Raw genomic sequence first — 21619 nt, forward strand, 5'->3', positions numbered from 1 at the left:
AAACAGGATAGATTATGATTCTAAATTGATGTAAAAATCACACTAACATTATAAGTGAACCTCAGAGAACATTATAAAATAATTTTTAAAAAATGCAGTGACCCCTTTAAGAATTTGACAATATGCAATACGTGTGGATGTTGCATGCAGACTGTCAATGAGAAATGCTCTCCATGTGAATGCCCTGAGAGGAAAGCGCCAATGCCAAGCTGCTGCCAATGAGGCCATGCCTTTGGACTCCTCCTGCTGCAGCCTAATTTCAGTAAAAATGAGCAATTATAGCCCTCCATGAAATAAATAGCCAGTGCAGAATGACCTCTGCCAAACCGCAACTCAATGGCCTCCGTCCAAACCTAAACCATACAGGACAGGAGGAACTTCAACATTCATTAAGTACCTGAGCTCAACGTCCTCACACTTCTAGACAGCTCTGCGGTTCTCTAGGGATAGCAGACTGATGTGTTTAAAAGTTCTGGATGTGAAATAATGTGATCATATTGTTCAGACTAAAGAGCAAAGAACTAGAGCTGGTTTCAAATGGCATGGCGCTCAAAGTACATTAGAGGTCTGTGATTGTGTTAGCAGGTTTAAAATGGTTTGACCAAATTAAAACCATTTTTATTTCTTTGAAGTTACTGATAAAATGTCAGTCTTTCTATAAAAACATTTTTGTTACTATGCCTTTAAGACTTACGTATTCTGTTTCTACATGGCCCTTGCATTGACCCTTGATGTTTTTCCTTTCACCCATACACACACACTCAACAAACACCCCAAACTCTTTAATCTAATTTTCATGATACATGCCCTATATTAAGTCAAGCTGCACAGATTAGGACATCAATGTTTCCATTTTGCAGGCAGAAGAAGCTTCGGAGGACCTTGACAAGTCACATACAGTACATCTTAGCATTCTGACATTTGTTTGGCCATCCCTGAGTTCTGGTCTTCTGAGGAAACTTTTATCTCCCTCACTTTCTTAAACCACGAACTCTATCTGTAATTCTGTTCTACATCTTTCAACAGGCTGGTCTATTACAAAAACATGGCTCTAACAGAGAGAAATGACGCTGCCTGACAGGTTTGTTAAGCCCAAAAGATAAAAATGAGAAGTTACATTTTGCATAAAGACATTGCTTACGTGTTACTGTTATACAAGAAAATAATCCTGTTCAGTTTTATCATTGTTGTCATTACAGTTAGCATATGCAATAAAACTTCCTTTACAGTTAAAATCAGCGGTTTCAAATTGAAATTACATTTATATAACACTCAAAAATTTCTGACAGACAAGTGAAATAAAGTAGCTACTACGTCAAAAATAGAAACAAGGCGACCGGCAGCTGAACAGCCGCTTCCAGTTTGGACGGCTCTGTTGATTGTAATGGGAGCGATCTAGTTTCACTCGTGTCTGGTGTAGATGCACGTAAACAAACTTTTTGACAGATGCAAGCACTCAGGTTTGTTTGTTGTTGTCTCCTGGGCTACAGCTGCATTTTTGCATTTTAGGCCTATAATAAGCCCGTATATTAGGCTACAAGATTTAAAGGGATACTCCGCCCAAAAAAAATTACAATTCTGTCATCATCTACTCACCCTCATGTGGTTATAAACCTGTATGACCTACTTTCCTTAATGAAACACAAAACTAGATATTTTGAAGAATGTTGGGAACCAAATAACTTTGGAGCCATTGATGTCCATTGTATGGAAAAAAATAAAAAATAAAACAGAAATTAGGTCAGAATTAAGGATTTTACTGCTAACACATGAAGGGTTGCATGAGAAATAAATGTTAGATGCTTAAACAGATGGTTCGCCCAAAAATGAATTTTTTTTTTCAAAATAAATACATTTCAGAGACTACATGCATCAAAAAAATCTCTCTCTCTCTTTCTATATATATATATATATATATATGTATGTATATATATATATAGTGAGGCCGTTTGGTGAGGCCAATTTGAGCAGTGTCCAAAAAACTTAAACGAGACTCCTGCCTTTCTATCGAATTGTTCATCAACAGTCAGAATCGTCCGAGATATGGTCACTGAGGTATGATACTTTGAAATCTCCACTGCTTTCATTCAATTCTCGGTTTCCACAGTGGTGAAGCACATGGGCATTGGCTCGTAGCCCGGAGAGGAAACTTCATCATGATTTGAGCAATATAATATTTGAGTAATTTATTCCTGGGGTTCAGGGCCACACTCGCATCCAGGGTTGATTTAGGAGTCCCTGCTTTGTTGTAACTCACGGCAGACTTTCTGGAATAGGGCGATTTCAGCTCAGCTGTGTATAGTTTGGAAACACACTATCATGGCAGAATAGAATAAAATTAAAGAAAATAAAGCATTTTTAGGCTCCGATTTAAAACAACACCGCTCAGTTTCATAAAAATACAGTTTAGACATGTGCAAACACTTAAAAAGTGAGAAATTGTTTTATATCGCCTAAAATGGGCTTCACTAAGCAATGGCAGAGGCATACATATCTTCATTGCGTGTTAGTCTTGACAGAGTATTTCAGGAATTAAAGGAATAGTTCACCCTAAAATGAACATTTTGTCATCATTTACTCACCCTCGTGTTGTTTTGACCATGTATTATTTTTTTCTTCAAAGAAACACTAAAAAAAGATGTTATGCAGAGCTCAGAAGTCACAGAATTTGTTCTTGATCACATTGCTGCAGGTCTGAATATACATGGCCGCAAATTAAATTTGAGAGATTATCTTGCACTACTACCTCACCAAAGATGCATTTATTTGATCACCAAAACAGTAATATTGTGAAATATTATTAAAAGTTAAAATAATTTAAAAATTTAATTTATTCCTGTGATGATGAATTTTCAGCATCATTACCCCAGACTTCAGTATCACATGATCCTTCAGAAATCATTCTAATATGCTGATTTGCTGCTCAAGAATAATTTATTATTATGTTGAAAACAGTTGTGCTGCATAATATTTTGTGGAAACCATGATATGTTTTTCAGGATTCTTTGATGAATAGAAATCTTCTGAAACATTATAAATGTCTTTACTGTCATTTTTTATTAATTTACTGCATCCTAGCTAAATTAAAGTATTAATTTCTTTGAAAAAAAAAAATTACCAACCCAAAACATTTTTAACAGTAGTGTATGTTTGTATGTAAAAATATAAATTTTGATATTAGAACTGGAATATAGCTCACAAGTCGTATGGACTACTTTTCGTGCTTTTTTCAAGATAGATCATTGTTGCTCTCTTTATAGACCTTTTTCCTGAGTAACCGATGAGCGGCGCCATGATCGATTCTAACTTCCGTTTGGGTGCTCTCGTGTTCCGGTCTCCATAGAAATCCATGTTAAAACGGGGTAAAAAAAGATAGACTGAATATAAACTTTTTCAGTATAACTAAATATAAATACATGCGGAGGGTTAAGCTGTGTTGTTGTTGGCTGCCATAGTAACGGCAATAAGCTAAGGAATTCCTTTAAAGTACTTGTTTTGCGTACCAGAAAACCTGTCATGTCCGGCGCTGTATGCATGGCTTGCAGCGCTTAAGTTAAAGTACTGAGTGTGAAATAATACGTTAAAACGTGTGCTTTTATCGTTCTGTGGACAAAATCCCGTGAACTTCGCCCCGATCAGGAGCTGTTGGGACAATATATCGCACAACAAAAAGTTGTTATCGTGACAGGCCTAGGCGCCACATGCATTTTAAAACCATTTTCATAGGTTTCACGTGATATTGTCGGCTTGGAAAATATGTAAATGTGACTAGAAACCAGAGACCGGAAATGTAAAGCACCGTTCCAGTCGGGAGAGACTTCCGCGTTCAGAAAAAGGTCTATAGGCAAGAGCGGCTCAGACATGCTGCCTAACATCTCCTTTTGGGTTTCAGAGAAAAAAGACAATAATTTAGAGTTTGAACAAACAGAAGGTGAAAAAATAACAAAATTTGCATTATTTTGAGTGGGCTACTAATTTATTGCATTGTTTCTTATCCAGGTGATGGATGACGAGAGATTTGCCAACACCCTGCAGCAAACTGGAAACCTGAACATTTAAAAATAGTTGCAATCAATGCTTTAATCAGCTAGAATAACAAGACATCTTTCTCTCTCCCTCTCTGTCTCTCACACACACACACACACAAACACGTTGTGTGTGCCTAGGGTATGTTCCAACAAGCTGGAAAGCTTTTCATATACATTATTTTATTTAATGAAGGCACAAATCAGGCTACAGATTCTATCATTGTTGTGATAGTCATTACTATATAATCATCATTATCAAAAGACAGGATGCACCTTATTCAGGCACAAAAGTGCTGGAACGATGAAAACCTGATGATTTTGTTCTCACTCACTGGAAAAGTGATTCAGTACTTGCAACGTTTGAGTGCCGTCTAACCGGCTGAATTATGTTAGTCTATGAATTTTATGAGGCATGGCGGATATTTTCTTGGAAACTGCTAAATGCTGTATCCAGACATTTGAATGCCCAAGACACAGACTAAAGAAACAAGTAGTGTTTGAAATGTGCCATTTCAAAGACTGAAATATTATAAAATATGATTCTAACTTAATTGAAAAAGGAAGGCTAATTATTTTCACATTGCAGATAACAGCTATATCTAAAGACCAGTGAGAAACTACTTAGCAACACCTTAGCAACCACCCATATCACCCTATAAACTGCATAGCAATGCCCTGGCAACCACCCAAAACATTTAAGCAAACACAGACTTTTGCATTGGGGAGCACCATTTTTTTCAGCAAATATACAAATCTACCTATAGTTACAGCACTAAATGCTATGCTGAGCCCCTTTTCTGGTCAAGAGAGCATCTAAACCTCCAAATTTGGAGACCACCCTGAACTTCTAGGAAAGTAAGACATGGAGCAGTGAGGACATTCAAAGTGAGTGAAAGCCAATGTGTGAGTGAATGTCATCTGGCCTGTCTGAGCAGCCCATTCATAACTCCAGGTCACAAGGCAAAAGAAAACAAAGAAATCTGAGCCAAGAATTTAAAGCTTTGTTTTTCTTCTGTGAGAGAAGACCTGGGATTGAGTTCCGGAATCATTTGGCCAGTGTCCCCTGTTCCGCAGTTGCCATAGCACTCACAGGATGTCTTCCAGATGACATAAGAACTCAATGGAACCCACTGGTGCCACGCTGCAATGAAAGGCATGTGTGTTGAAGGACTAGGCCATATATAAAATATTCATATTAGCAATTATTTTGCTGGTGAGATCAAATTAAGCTGCATCATACTACAATATTTTAAATATTTTTTCCCCTAAAGACTCTTAGATTAGACTAGCTTTACAAAACTTTATTGCCTCCAAAAAATTGTTACATTAATGTGCATCAGTTTAATTGGTCCATTTAAGGGAATTCATTCTAGGCATTATTTTACATTATTACATGGCTCTGTGGAATACTTGATTCTGATTGGTCAGTCGCGACATTCCGAGGTATGTTATCCCTCAATAACAACCGGTAATTATTTTTAATTTACTTCAGCGCGAACAAAAAAAGACCCTCATTGACCCATAAGAAACATTAAAGGAGGATTCATTGCAGAGCATCTGACAAAATTAATGTCTTGTATTGTAGAATGCACGCACTGCACTGCCGAGAGTTCGCGTGATCGTTAAATCGAAACCGAAAGTAAAACGCACGCGCACATTCAAGCGATTTTAATACCCCGCATTTTGAGAGCGACTCCCTGATGCGCGCAAATTAGGCTACATACAATATCTAGGCTGTTATTAGTATGTAGGCTATAATAGGTTGTATAGCTGTCTATTGCTCTGTATCATGCTTGGAAAATTTGTTCTCCATTTGCACTTTGAATATTGAGAGAGGAGCCTACTTTGATTATGGCTGCACTTATTGTTTGCACTTAATAAGACTAAGAAATAACTGGGTTGTTTATTTTTTGTTATTTATACTGTTTTTTTTATTTCTGTTCAATTTGTGAAAAGGAGTTCAGTTAGGAGGTCAAACGTTCTAGAAGCTCATAATTCATGTACAATTCTAAGGTCTGAAGAGACTCACATGAAATCATACAGGAGAGAAACCAGTCAGTTGAGTTCGGGGCAAAACCTTTTACAGTGCTTGAGAGTTGTCGTCTTTTACTGCATATGATAATTCATACTCAGAAAGTAAAACTGAAATTACATTTATTACAAGATAATTAGTTAAAACAATTCAAAATGCACCTGCATACTATTTTTCCAGTCATGTATTTGGTCATTGAGAATTTGTTTTAAATAATGTGTAAAAATCTTGCCTCATCTCGTTCTCGTGAACCCAATCTCATGTCTCGTCTCGTCTCTTGAGTTAAGTGTCGGTGTAATAATGATAATTAAACAACAAAAGACGAGGAGAAAATCACTCCCTGCTCTTGACAGAATAGCATTTGTAGCTTTTATAAGAATTTATATAGTGAAAATTGTGCCCTACCTTCACATTCACATCTATGCAACCAATAAATAAATTACTACTAGAGCACAAAATGCACCAGATTTATGCATTTAAATTTAAAATGAACAATTTTTTCTGCTCTCAAAATGAACCAGATTTATGTATTTAAAATTAAATTGAACAAAATGTTCTTACGCCTGGAACCCCCTAGACTAGAGGAACCAATGTGCACCCACCATAGTCTCACAAAATCCTGTGGGGACACTGGGAACGTAGAAAAAACATTGTAGTCTCAATGTGTGTGTGTGTGTGTGTGTGTGTGTGTCAGTTCACCTTACTATTTGCGTGTGGCACTAAATACATTTCTCCAGTAAAGCATAATGATTAAGGGGGGGGCACCTTAATCTGCCCCTGCACATCCAAAGCAGTTGAAGTGTAGAGACCAAACCATCAACATGTAACGCATTAGTCTTTAATAATTTATGTCATACATGGTCTGACATCACACGATGACTTATAAATATCATGTTCCCTGCATTCCTGCATCTTTGAAGTTTGCAAATGTATTAAACTTTGCTTTAATTCTTTGACTGGAACGAAGTGTGTTTGTAAAGACTCCAATAAAACGAAAAATATTGTCAACAGGCCTGTCAGTCCGTCTTTATGAATGTTTTCAGTGCCATTTCTGTCAGGACCACTATCGTCAAAGATGATTGACAATTAGCATACAGTTTGGATTGGCGGTATGGTTCTGTTCTGGGCAAGAACTCCATAAAGAAAATCTCTCTATAAAGAAAATAGAGCAGCGATAACCCCCCAGGGTAAACAGAACAGAACCAACATAGAGCTGAGAGTCATCTGATGCGAGCTTGACTAACGTGACCTGCCAGAACTAACGCTACGCTTGATTTTCTAATCAAGTTCATCCAAAACATATTGTTCTTTGGAGATTTTGATGTTGCCTACACATGTTCTCCAGCAAATCTGCCTGATAATCAGTTTCAAATAACCAAACTATTCATACTACACCAATGTACTGATGAACATCACCCTTACAACAAACATTCACACAGCTGATTCATCTGTCATCACATCTACTGAAATTGGGTCACACTGGATTGTTATTGATTGTCTATACTATTAATCAAATGAGACAGACTCAATGAATATAGAAAGCAATTATGCACAAAAAGAGTGGATGTTTTGTTTGAGAAGAGCATAAAATGTCCAAAATGGGACAACCATTTGCAACTACTGAACTTTTAAAGTGGATTGAATATGAATATGAATATATGCCACGGTAATACCACCACAGCATGTCTTTGCAAATGGAAGTAGAAAGGAGACAATTAAAGAAAATAGAAAAAGAAAAATTTGAAACTTGGGTATAAAAAAAGGCAACCACATGATTGTGACAGCAGTGTAAAAAAGCAAAAGCTTACTGGTAATGGTGTTATTCTTGGCATTAAACTATGAAAAGTATGGAAAGAATCGCCCAACATAAACAATTTCCATTCAAACAGTAAACCTAAGAACTATAATTAACCCCTAATGTATTTCTTTCAAACACTATGCACAATTAAGAGTCCCGTTAGGTCAACAACGGGTTATGAATCGCTATCTGACTCTGCCCTCTAGTGGAGAGAAGCAGTCCAACACCACATGACGCAGCAACATGTGAATTACACCAGCAGGGTCATTCCTCAACTCTGACACTTATTAATATGATTGTGTTTCAACTTATGTTAAGGATATCTAGAATATATTTATGATTTTTTCATTACATCAGGAGGTCAGCCAGAACTGATTTATTACATAAATATGTCCTTAGTATTTTAAAAGTCTTTTGAAACTGATCATGCAGATTTTCTGTAATTTTATTAAAGAGGACAGAATGTTTTAGAGTGAGAAAAAGCACAGAATTGAAATACATCACTAACATTTTGTGCTAGTGTTTTCCTACAATCAATCAATCAATAAAAAAATAAATAGCCTATTTGCCAAAGTAAATTGTATTTATTTTATTTACATTTTAAACGGGTGACTATTTTGAAAAACTTTAAATACAAGTTCTGAACATTAAGTTTAGATGATTGACAGCTGTTAATGCACAATCACCATTTTAGATCGACAAACTGTACTGAATAAGATTTCTATTCAAAATGAAAGCATCAATCTAGGCTATCCGCTGCCGTTTTTCCAAAGCACAATGCAAAACTGTGACATTTCATTCACTGACGTTCTTCGATCGGCAGTTCCAAACCCGGAAGCGCATATACTTAGTTTGTCGGCAACCCGCCAAAATAAAAGCCTGCTGATTTTAAGTTCGAAAATGACGAAAATTAAAATTTTAAAAAGTAGTAAATATTAACATTTTTATATTTATGCAAGAGGAATAATTTCACCCATACATGAAGCCTCTTAGGTAAATCTCCAGGCATTACAATGTATGCAATCACAGGATGTGTTAGATTGCCATGAGTAAAGCGGATTTAGAATAGTTAAAAAAAAATTTTTTTATTTTTTTATTAAACATAGAATACAATAACTCATAGAGGTGGATTTAGATTAGTGTGCAAAGCACTTGATGAATCTTATCAGTACTGCACCAGCAGGGGGAGCCGTGCACAATGCATCTCAGTACTTCACTGGGCTCGCTTGCTTTTGATCCATTTTAAATGGATGATTCGAGGATGACCTCACCGCTGGGACTACCACAGACACCACAACACTGCTCTGGTATTTCTCAGCTTTGTGACGGCCCTTTGAGTAACAACACCAGCACTGCCTCTCTAGCAAGTCAAGTCACCTTGCAATTCTCCAATAAGGATGCTTAAAGCTATATAACAACATGTATCCATTTACTAGTATTAATCCAGTTATGGATTACCAACCTAATCCACAGTTATTCGCCTAAATCAAGCCCGTCAAAACCTCTGTTATTAGATCATTATGTTCATATTATGCCATCTTTTAAGCAATCTGACCAACAAAAACACACTCAGTTAAGAGTGCAAGCATTGCCAAACACGTTCCAAATGCATCCACCTCTCCATGTATTTATGACTGTTTACTTGTGAAAACGTGGTAATATATCCACCCTCGACAAACCAGGTGCTGTGGAATGTGTCCAACTGGAGTTAGTCATCCATAAATCACCAACGAGATGCCATACTGATATAGCTACTTCAACCCGCATCTAGACCACATCTGAAAAGATGCCAATCAACAACAGTTGCCATGACATCATGAACCAAACAGAAAAGAGCAACATGAGAATGAGTTGAATCTACCGTCCTCAAAATGGACCGTCACTGATACTAAAATCACTGAGCCTGCGGGGTAAATCTCATAAAACTTGTCAAAAACATGTCGGAGTCATATTTCATCCTAAAATCAAAAGAAAGAAAAAAGAAACATTTTATTTAAAGACATTGAAGCCTATTTTAGGACCATTAAGATTCATTTGCACTGTGACATTTTCGCAGCATTTATATTTAAACTGCAATATTTATAAACTACTAGTCAAACGTTATGTTTATGTTTCTCGTGACTTTTGGGTCTTAAGACTTGTGTTATGCTTTCTTCAAAAAACTAAACCTTAAAAGCATGGGTGACTATTTTGAAAGACTTTGAATACATATTCTGAATAATAAGTATGTATTCATAATTTTTATCCAAATAATAATTAACTTGATTTATAAATTTCATAGTGTCCACATTTTAGACTAATAGAGTATATCATGTTAAAAAACAGAAAGAAAAGAAAGCAAATAAATGTAAAAAAAAATTCTTAAATGCAAAAAAAATAAAAAATAAATTAAAAAGTAAATAAAATACAAATGAATACTAAATACTAATATTTTGTTATCATTGTTTTTGACCCACGTTATCTTTGTAGTCAAATGAATTAGTATATAAGATACCTAAATTTTACATTACATTTCAGTTCAAATCAGTTTCATTTTACAATTCTCAATTCCAATTCCACAGCATAAACTACTAGCCTAACAAATATAAAGTTCAAACATTGTTAAAGACAAGTGAACAGATGGTAAATAAGGACAAATGAACAAATTACAAGCAATTGCACATAATAAATAAATAGAACAAAGAACGATGCTTTAGGTTGGTATGTGTTCAGGTAGCCTACAGAAATCAATAATCAAATGTAAAATAACATTGCATAGTCTTCACTGTATAAAATAAATATAGATTAATCATTGCGACAAAAAGCTACAAAAGGTATTTAGTCAAGAGCAGTGAGTGATTTCTCTCTTTTTTTTCTCTTGTATTAACATTAAAGACACTGACAGCAGCTAAATTAGGCGCAGTCACTTTAAGGAGCAATGCAAAATGTAAAATTTACAGAAAGGCTGTATCAGCATGTGTGCACGTAGATTCATGGGGGGAAAGCTAATTACATTTTGAAACATATAGGCTGAGAAAGGAAACTGTATGAGTTTGCTCTAAAGTGTCATGAGTTAAAAGCAATGCATTGTAGCACAGTCCTAATGTACAGAGCTAAATGCCGCTTTTATACTGTTCTGAGTGGGTTTCTAGTTTCTCTTATAATTACTGAGCTCAGGATTTCAGTGCAATAAAAATGTCTTGGATCACTGCACATGAAAATCTCAAACTTGGGTGAGATGTACAAGCAGTATAGTCAGTTGAGGGCATGGCCTTCTCTCCCCTCCCCGGATTCAGCCTGTACAGACACACACACACACACACACACACACACACAAACACACCTGAGAGAGCTGACTGGAAACAATGCACACAGGTGAGACCACACAACCCTCATTCAGCCATGGGCAAATGAGAAATGGTTCATTCCTACACACATTCTTCAAACACACACACATAGACTCAATCAATGGTGTTAAGGCATGTTTGCCTGAGTCACGGTATAATTTACCCAAAAAAAGTTTTGTCATTTAAAAGCTGCCGTTTAGAAAGTGCATAATCTGCATAACTGTGCTGCACAACCTAATATTATCTGAGCTTATGTCATCACATCGTTTAACACTGGCTTTCACTTCACAAGAGAACAAAGAAAGCTAACAGCCACCTGTTTTCAACACTTCAGACTCAAAGTGTAGTGCAAAGGAACAGACAGATTTTTTTATTCTGAGTGGTTGTCAGGGTGTTTCTAGGAGGATCAGGTCTGGGTGGTTGCTAGAGGGTTACCAGCCCAAGTCTCTGTGGTATTCTAATATTTAGGTCCCTTCTTACATTTTTAAGTTTCTTAAACTTTAGCCGATCTTTTTTTTTTTTTGCAGGATGGTTCATAAGATTTTTATGAATGATTTTAGAAAGGTAAAAAAAAATAGATAATGGACCAAAAAAATGTTGAAAACCTCGGTTTTAACCCTATAGGAAAAATAGTACTTCAATGACAATTTTTTCGATAATCTGTTTGACTCGGATGTACATCACAACAAAGAATAAAAGATCTATCACTACTTCCATTTCATTGCGACTTTACAGCACCACAGCCATAGACATTTCAATGTCCTCTCTGGCTGCTGTGTTGCGAATTGACCTGCCTTACACCATCCATGCTAAAATGTATCTTGAATATGATGCCAAGTTAAAAAGAATAATTCAACCTTTAAACTGTGTCTTAAGACCATTATATTCTCGACTCGTTCTGCTGTACTTCCACTAGCTGTTTTGTTATTACATACAAGATCATATCCTATGCAAACACACCCTAAAGCCCAGAGTATACTTCATTTTTGTACACATACAGTAGCGAATGCGTACAGCTGACCGCACTGCCTTTCTAAAGTATACTCCATTTGAGGTGTACGCGAACACAGGCAGTCGACACATGCTCTCTAGAGAGCTTCATCTTTGTCCAGCATCTGTTCTATTTTTCTCCATAAGTTATGACCGATAAAAATGTCTTTGTACTCTTTGAAACTAAAGCTGCTGCTATCTCATAACCCTCATAACACAAGCGCTTGTCAATGCGGCCATCTGTTGTTGTTGCAGTCTCTGCTATTTTGTTGTTGTTCCGTCTCTTTAGTTTTGTTTTCTACTGTGAAACAACGGCCCAGGACAGTTTTGCCAGCTTGCGGAACAAATGATTAGTGCAAAACCAAGCCAATGTGCATGTGCGACCTGCGCGTACAAAGTACACGCAGTTACAAAAATCGGATGGTGCGCATACAGTATGTGCATACTATTCTGGTGACAAAATTTCCGTCACGCACACTGTACACTGACCCTCGCATATGCATAAAAACCAAGTATACTTTGGCCTTAAGAAACAAGTACAATCAGGGTAAGGTGAACCCACAACTAGGCTAATTATTCGAGACAGTCTACTGATCGTTCAGCAACTGACTAGTTGATTTTAGAATCACTAGTTGATTCTAAAAATACAGAGTTCTGCACACACAGTTTGGTCATTTAGGAAATGTGTCTATCAAAAGCAACTTGGAAAGCCAATAATATTTGTAGCACACAATGCCAAGTTACAAGTGCAATTATTTCTAGTTTAGTAATTCTAAACCTTTTTGACTCCAAGGCCCCCCACTGTCCACAATATACAAAGACCACATGATTTGTTTGCATAAAATGTATATTCATTATAAAAGTGCTCATGGAGTTAAAAGATTTTATGAATTTAAATAAATTTTCTAGGTCTAGAAATAATATATCCAGGTTTACCTGGACTGTGTGGGAACACTGGTTCTTCAAATAAAAAAATGTATTGATTTTTAGTTTATTTAATGCTTGTTTTGCCATGTTTTAAGGCCCAATCCCAATTCTATTTTATACCCCTTCCCCTTGTCCCTTGAAACAGAGTGTCAAGGGGTAGGGGTGAAAATATTCCCCTAAGAATTGGGACACCACTACTATGCCGTCACACGTCATCATACGTCGTCTAGCTCCTCATCTTGAAGCCCCCTTGAAAGTTTGCTCAGGCCCCTGGTTGAGAACCACAGGTGTAATTATAGTTATAATAATTTCCATACAATGGAATATAAAATAGTCACTTTAAACACTGTTTTGATGTTTCTCTTCTCTTGGATGATCAGAACTTTTACACGCCATGGAAACTGTAAACTCATTACCGATCACTTTCTGAACTCTTTTTCTAGTCTTAAACACTGTAACATAATATTAAAATTATCTATTTTGTATGAAGTCAATGTGCGAAGAATGTCTCTGTCCATCAATACACAGTTTTTCCTCTACAACTTAGCTGTTCCGCAAGACATGTCAAACACAAAGAGATGGATACAGCATAGCTCTTTCTCCTGCAAAAATAGGGGCAGAAGATCAGGGATACAGAGAGAGAGATGCAAGTAGAGTAGGACAGAAGAAAGAAAACCCTGACGCCTACAGCGACACTCCTTAAAAACCTGCTGTTTGTCAAGGACCAAGGCACCTTCCTCTTCCCTCCACTCTACTACGAACATGCCACAATACACAGATCTGTCCCATAATCTACAGAGCTACAGCAGCAGCAGTAATGGCTACAGATAAAGAGTGCTGCTGTCCTCAGTGTGTGTCCATGGGGCTGAATATGGGACAGAAGTTTTCTGCACTAATTATTTTGAATAATGGAGCTGAACATACGGGGTCTTGATGAGGATGTGTCTATCAGCTTCATTCACAAATTCAAAACTAAGAATATATCCAAAGAGACAATCAAAACCTTTACTCTGATAGCCGTTAAGACTAGATGTGTACTAGAATTCTCACAACATGCAATAGAACAACCTCGGCGCTGAAGGGAAGGCCTGTTCCTTTAAGAGAAGAACAAACACATGCATCCTCTGCCTTAATGATCACAAGAAGGTTTCGGGTTACAGGTGATCAAATTCCTCAATATCTCACAGCTGAAGACAAAGGCTGTGTCCGAAACCTGAAAAGCACTGCATTTGCAGGGAGTATACGACGACAGGAAGCCAGCGATGCACATCCGAATGTTTTTGTAACACCCCGTCTACTAAGAAGCCCTTTGAGGATTTTTTTTTTTGAGGAATCATAATCGATAATTTCTACAGAGAACTGCAGTTCTTAAATATTTGCTTGGTTACTTACTGTTGATTTGAATTTTTTTTTTTTTTGTAGATCCCTGGACTTGACATTATGGTCTTAAATCATTGACTGCACATTAAAGCAGCCGACTTTGGGTTTGGACTAAAAAAAAAAAAAAAAACAACACTTAAAAATATTAATTTGTTAAGTTGCCCATCACAGAAGAAGCACGCACAAGCAAATCATGTTTTCTAAAACAATAAAATATTAATTTTTAAAAAGCGCAATGGTTGCATATTAGTGCAATATCCAACCCAAAAGTACTTTCAAATATAAACATCAGAGGTGGTCAACTATATTCCTAGAAATCTACCATCATGAAATGTTTAGATCTCAGCTAGAAATACAACTTACAACACTGAAACACATATTTACTACAAAAATATTCATATACCATGGAATTTACATGATGTTCTAAAAATCAGCAATGCATATATTAAATTATCATGGCACATTCCCCCCCAAAAAACATGGCACTACCATGGTACATGTCCAAAAAGTACATAATAGCATGGTACTTTGACATTTACCATGGTACTGAATGACTGTCATATTCATATTCCATAGTATTTGCATGGAGCTGCAATGTATGTCAAATAAAACTATAAACTACCAAGGCACATATCCAAAACTCATGGCATTATCATGGTTCATTTTCAAAATCCATAACATTACCATAATACCATGTCCAAAACATCATGATGATACAAGGGTACTTTGATATACCATGGTAAAAATTGTACATTCATATACCACTGTACTTGCATGGTGTTCTGAGGTACTTCAAAAAATATAATAATAAAATAAAATAACCATGGCACGTATACAAAAAACCGTGACACTGCCATGGTGCTTGTCCAAAAACCCAAATAATATAATTACATAGCATGATAATACAAGGGTACTTTGATACACACCATGGCACTGAATGATTAACATATTAATACAACATGACAGCCCAAAACAGTGGCGTGAAATTATCATAGAACATGTCCAAAAACCAATGGTGCTACCCTCGTGCTATGTTCAAAACCATGGTAATGCGATGGTACTTTGTTGATGGAAGATCTCCAGGAGCAAGACTGGTCACTAATGAAGCTCTCATCGTTGTATAAACATCATATGCACCAGACAGAGGATTCTTACCGAGGTATTTGATGTCGAAGCCCTGCGGTGGTTTGAGAGATCTCCTCATCCAAGCCTCCCTCAACACCTCCAGGTGATCCTCCTTCCCCTGGATCAGTAACACATGCTCATCTATCCAGCCCAGGAAGAAAGTCTCGGCTATGGCATCGGCCACCATCTTATTCCAGAAATATTTCATGTTCAGTGATTTGAAGTCGGCGAATATCTCGTAGCCGGTGTGATGGTGCGGCGGCTCTTCGCTCTCCGTCACCCCGGGCGCGTCCTCCGCCACGACGCGCGACAGCACGATGGCCAGAGAGTGCGGCGCGATCTGCAGGAAGGGCTCCATTGATCCTCTCGAAGGTGCTTCGTTACACTCGACGCATTCCACGCGCGTGGAAGCGCAAATAAGGCGATGGATTGATTGATTGACTGATTGAGCGCGCGCCCGTAACCAGACAAAGAGCGCGTTTGCGCGTTAGTTCATTTGACCTGCCTGTATAAGGTGATGCAATTATTGTAATAAAATAACATTATTGTGATATAGAAAGGATAAGATCATTATTATTCCAAACAAAGGCTTGGATGGATGCGGAATGTCATTTAAAGAGTAAAACGCGCAGGTGATCATGTTATTCTCCGCTGAAATCGCCGCATATTATCCATTCCTCACCTTGATCAGAGACAACGGCTTGAAAATAATGACATCCTCTTCCAGCAGGGATGCGGGACGGAGAAAAACATTATCTTAACGTCTCTGGATGAAAAATAGGTTTGCGTCAAAAGCAAAGATGAGATTTCTCGTGTTATTTTTTTCCTCGTCGAGATGCGGTGGGTCTCTGCAGGCCGGTGCGTGACGATGCCTGTGTGGTTCACGGTGTGTAAAGCAGGTTATTTACCTTGAAGCTCCCGCAGCTCAGATAGTGATGCCCTCTAATGGCAATGGAGAGGTACTGCAGTCACAATCTCTGGTCAAAATACTAGTCAAAAATTAAGATTCTGTCATTTACTCACCTTCATATCGTTACAAACCCGTTTGGACTTTTTTTCGTTCAGCGAAACACAAAATACGTTTAAATAACGTGTTTTTCAAAGCTGTGGTGACTGAAGATGTAGTAAAGCCTTAAAAAGAATACAAAATCACCATACAAGTGGTCCACTCGACAAGTGTGACATATTCCAAGTTGTCTGAAGTCATATGATAGTTTTGTGTGAAAAACGGACCAAAAATAAGTTGTTATTCACTGATCATTCTCCCTTCAGATGGCCGTTATCGACTGTTGCTGTCAAGTCATTTAAAGGGGTCATATGATGCGATTTCAATTTTCCCTTTCTCTTTGGAGTGTTACAAGCTCTTGGTGCATAAAGATGATCTGTAAAGTTGCAAAGACTAACGTCTCAAATCCAAAGAGATATTCTTTATAAAAGTTAAGAGTCAACCACGCCTACCTAAAACGGCTTGTTCTAACATGCCCCCACATGTCTACCATTTCTTCTAAAATAACATTTTATGTCCTTTAATGTGGTGAAAAGCTGTGTAATTAGTGATACGATGTCCATCTTGTCTGAACTTCGTCTAAGCTTAAAGCCTTTTAGAAACTGTTATTTTCCTGTTTTTTACAAAATACTAGTAAACACTTGGGGCTTCTAATACTGCTGAGGGACTAACTGGTAATTTGACATCTTTCCCTCTTCTGACTGCCATAATCCATAATTCTATATTTTTTCACCACTTTTAAATGTTTTGGAAATGACTGCATTCAGAATGTAAGGAATGTACAGAATGTGGATCACACAGAATAAATATCAGCTGACACATGAACAGGTGAGAAACCAGAATTGATACTTTGTATCAACCACACCCTCCTAAAACGGCTCGTTCTGACACGCCCCCACATGTCTACGTCACTATCTGGGAAGATTTGCATAACGCCGGCCAAATGTTCATGCAAAGAAAGAAGGCATAACTTTTATTCTCACTGTAGTATTATTGTTGCCGCCGGCGCCATGTTGTGAAGGCGCTGTGTGTTTCGTTTTGAAAGCGAAACTACTTTGTTTGACCTTCCAAAAGAGGACGATATCTGCTTCGTCATGCCTGGAGCTGATCCGTGCTGGTCTCTGAGGAAATACTACAACTTTGCGCTGTGGATCGCCGGATCGGCTTTCACTGTGGACGAAGCGGAGTCCAGCCCGGGGTCGTCACATGTGGTTGCCGCAAGCCCACCAGATGCTCCTTCGTCAAATCCGCCGGCCGCGCCGTTCTCAAGGCTGCCCGCCTCTGCTCACTCAAGCCCGCCCGCCGCCGCTCACTCAAGCCGGCCTCTGCTCACTCTAGCCTGCCAGCCACCGCTCACTCTAGGCCTACGGCCTCCGCTCACTCTAGCTTGCCGTGTGTTTCGTTGTGAAAGTGAAACTACTTTGTTTGGCCTTCCAAAAGAGGACATGACTAGAAATCAGTGGTTAAGTTGTATTTACAACACTGTTCCAGAACAGTTCAACCCAAATATTCAGATGTGTCCAGCGCATTTTATGGAGGACTGTTTCCTGATCCTGGGAGAGTAGACTACAATGCCGGCTGTTCTGACTCACAGACTGTAAGTACGTTTTTTATATTTAAAGAATTTGCCACTGATGATTCAAACGCGAGTTTTGAGCAGTGTAGAGTAGTACTTGTTGTTTGTCCTTTCTCCGATCACAAATGCTGAAATGGTTTTATGTTTACGCGGCACGATGTAACGCAACACTTAAAAAGACAGTATAAGTCATTATAATCCGTAATTATGTCCCCACTGGATGCAACAAATGCCTCGTTTATAATGGGATTGAATGTTTTTGTCTCGTCGCTCTAGCCAGACAGGGCATCACAATATGGTGAGGGGCGTAACATTTCCGGCTCACGCTTGAGGTATTCGGCCAATCACAACGCACTGGATAGATCCGAATCATTAGCTGCGACCGATTCACATGCCCCATAACCGCTCCACAGTGATTGTGCAAGGTTATTTCGAAGTTCAGATCACTTGACAAAACGAGTTTATTTGGACACATTGAGTAATATCGGATGTTCTTCATAACTTAACCCATAATCGTTGCATTGTAACTGTCGCATTCTGCTCGAATGTCAAACAAACTCCGAAGCAGTTTTACCGCGTATTTTCGTCCAGCTTCGTAAAGGCGTGACGCGCACTGATTTGTGGGTAAATTTCATTCTCCACTTTCTGTGAAGTAGCCTAATATATCGCTGCTCACTTGTTGTCATTCTGGTTGAATAGACGCTATTTGTACCTGGGCCGTTTGAAGTTTATTTTGCATGGCACAATCAGGCTCATCCTCATTCCCACTGGTTTTCAGTGTTGCCAACTAATTTTCTTGGGAAGTAGCTAAAGGAAGGTCGATTTGTTGCTAAATTACGTTGTGATGTCATTGCGCGATGACGTCATCACGTAATCACGATGCGAAATTGTCACTGTATGAAATCTCAGCAAAGATTTTTTTTTATATATGTTAATTTAGATTTGTTCGTTAAATAATATTAATGAATAATATAAAAATATAAATAACTGTATTTTTAAATACAATATTGAATTATTGAACACACATTTTTGAACAATTACAATTTAAGTTTTTTTATTTACATGTTTTATTTTTTTATTAGCTATTTTTTTATTTAAGTTTTTTATTAAACTAGTAAAACTACACATTCTGAACAACACTGTTTTATGCAGTGTATTAGTAGTTTGTTAGTATGCTACACTCTAAGAAAAGTCTGTAAAAATAGTCTACTATATGAAGGAATTTTCCGTATTGATTTTTCAGTTTTTTTACCTGCATTTTAAATTACGCATTGTATTTTGTGTTTTCGGGTTACAGGGTTACAACGGATAATGGATAACGGATAAATTCCTGGAAAATTACTACCTTTTCCATTTTTCTAGATCAACTAACTGATCAACAATCACAGGTACAGGCTAATAACAAGGTGTATCACATCACGTGAATTAAGTTAACTGCTATTTGCAATTGTTCAATAATAATTAGGTGAACTGATCCATTGAAAAAGTTAGAATTAATTATGCATTTATATATGTTCTATATTTTAATAATGTGAATTCGTTTTTTTTCTCCATTATGCTAATGAGAATTTGGAGGCAAGAGTTGCTTAAAATATTATTAATTTCTTTAAAATACTATTCCCCCCCCAATCACCCAAACAGAAATCAAATCCCCAAAATCTCAATGTATATTATCAATTCTCTGGTGATGTTCAACTATTTTCATTCCAATAAAGCTCAATGAATCTTATAACAATGGTTTAACAGATTTAGACAGACTGTAAGGAATCTGGGCTTTCTTGTGCTGACAATTTTCAGGCAGACATTTCCTCCTCCTGTCAAACAAACTCTCACACACGTACACATCATTGTAAGGTAATATGTTTAATGGAAGCCAAAGAGTGTTGGGTGACTGAAAAACCAAGTAGCCATAACCTCACAGAGCCTGGTTTGTTTCCAAGTCTGTGAGTCGTAAAAGAGGATATGAGAACAAAGAGACTTATCACCTAGGAAGCAAAATCAAACTCTTGATACCTGTTTTGCTTTATAGGAACCCAACAGGTTTGTATTGTACAGGACCTTTTCCATTTTTCTAGATCAACTAACTGATCAACAATCACAGGTACAGGCTAATAACAAGGTGTATCACATCACGTGAATTAAGTTAACTGCTATTTGCAATTGTTCAATAATAATTAGGTGAACTGATCCATTGAAAAGATCCGAAGACTCAAACGAATTGTTCGTTCACGAAGAAGAATCGGAAAAAACGTAGCTACAGTGACCCCTGGCTTAGCTACAGTTTGACCTACATGATATTACAACCATGGAAATCCTATACATAAACTCTGATACAATGGAAATTTCACTTCCATTAAAAACAGCTGAGGTTGCATCCCACTCAACATTACAAATTACTCTATTGCAGCAAATTGGAAAGAAAAAAAAATTTTCAATGCAATGATAGCATCCAGACTGGAGAGAATCACCTTACTACCACATTATATCTATTACAGCAAGAAGAGGTAGGGATGACAGTTTGAGGGTTTTGTTCTGTTTTACTCAGGCTCAGACATGTAAACATGTCTCTGCTGTGCTATTTGCTTCTCCTGTTTCATAATAGCCACAGGTGGTGTGTAATTTAATGCTTTAGTTTGAAGACGGTGAGCATGTTGCTAACCTGCAGGAGGATGTTAAACTTGCCTGCTGACTCCACAACAGTTTCCCTTTGTTTCAGTATATGTGGAGGCAGTTATTACTGAAATCTAAGCTCAATCCACAATCAAACAAACATTCTGTGTATATCTGTATATAAAAATGTATTTTGTTTTATTAAATAATAAAATTATAGTGTGCAAATCTCACAAAAAATGTCCAGGTCATAATTTACCCCACAAATAAATAAATAAATGCCTTAGAAACTTAGATATTTTAGAGATAAGTTTTTTTTTTTTAATTGTGACATTCTTTCAAAACAGTTAAGCACATTTCCCCTAAAACTGTCAATGCATCTAATGTAAACCGTAATGCATCTAATGTAATTTCCATTACTATATAATACTAAACACTATAATTTTCATTTAAATTAGCATAAAAGAGCCTGGTTTGTTTCCAAGTCTGTGAGTCGTAAAAGAGGATATGAGAACAAAGAGACTTATCACCTAGGAAGCAAAATCAAACTCTTGATACCTGTTTTGCTTTATAGGAACCCAACAGGTTTGTATTGTACAGGAAATGTATTTCTCCTACCTAAATGTGAGGTAGCCTACACTGACATTTCAAAGGGTTTTTACAGTAACTTACTGGCAACACTGTTGCCAGTAAGTTACTGTAATTAAGATTTACAGTAGCAAACTGTATTTGGTTTAGTTGCAAACTGTACTTTTTACAGTAAATTACTGTAAAAAATCTAATTCATCAGTATACTACTGTAATTAATTCATTTTAATATA

General features: G+C 37.2%; 1 protein-coding gene across 2 annotated transcripts in view; it reads right to left on the bottom strand.

Moving 5' to 3' along the window:
- LOC107731726 (storkhead-box protein 2-like) overlaps positions 1-16468 on the bottom strand; it is a 73449-nt gene extending 56981 nt beyond the window's left edge. For both annotated transcript variants that reach the window (XM_016542879.1, XM_016542880.1), the window contains exon 1: positions 15637-16468. In XM_016542879.1, coding sequence (XP_016398365.1) covers positions 15637-15964 — 328 coding nt within the window. In that variant the 5' untranslated portion in view covers positions 15965-16468. The remainder of the gene's footprint in view (positions 1-15636) is intronic.
- Positions 16469-21619: the final 5151 nt, after the last annotated feature.

Source organism: Sinocyclocheilus rhinocerous, unplaced genomic scaffold (assembly GCF_001515625.1).
Source record: "Sinocyclocheilus rhinocerous isolate Xijiao unplaced genomic scaffold, SAMN03320098_v1.1 scaffold3446, whole genome shotgun sequence".
NCBI lineage: Eukaryota > Metazoa > Chordata > Actinopteri > Cypriniformes > Cyprinidae > Sinocyclocheilus > Sinocyclocheilus rhinocerous.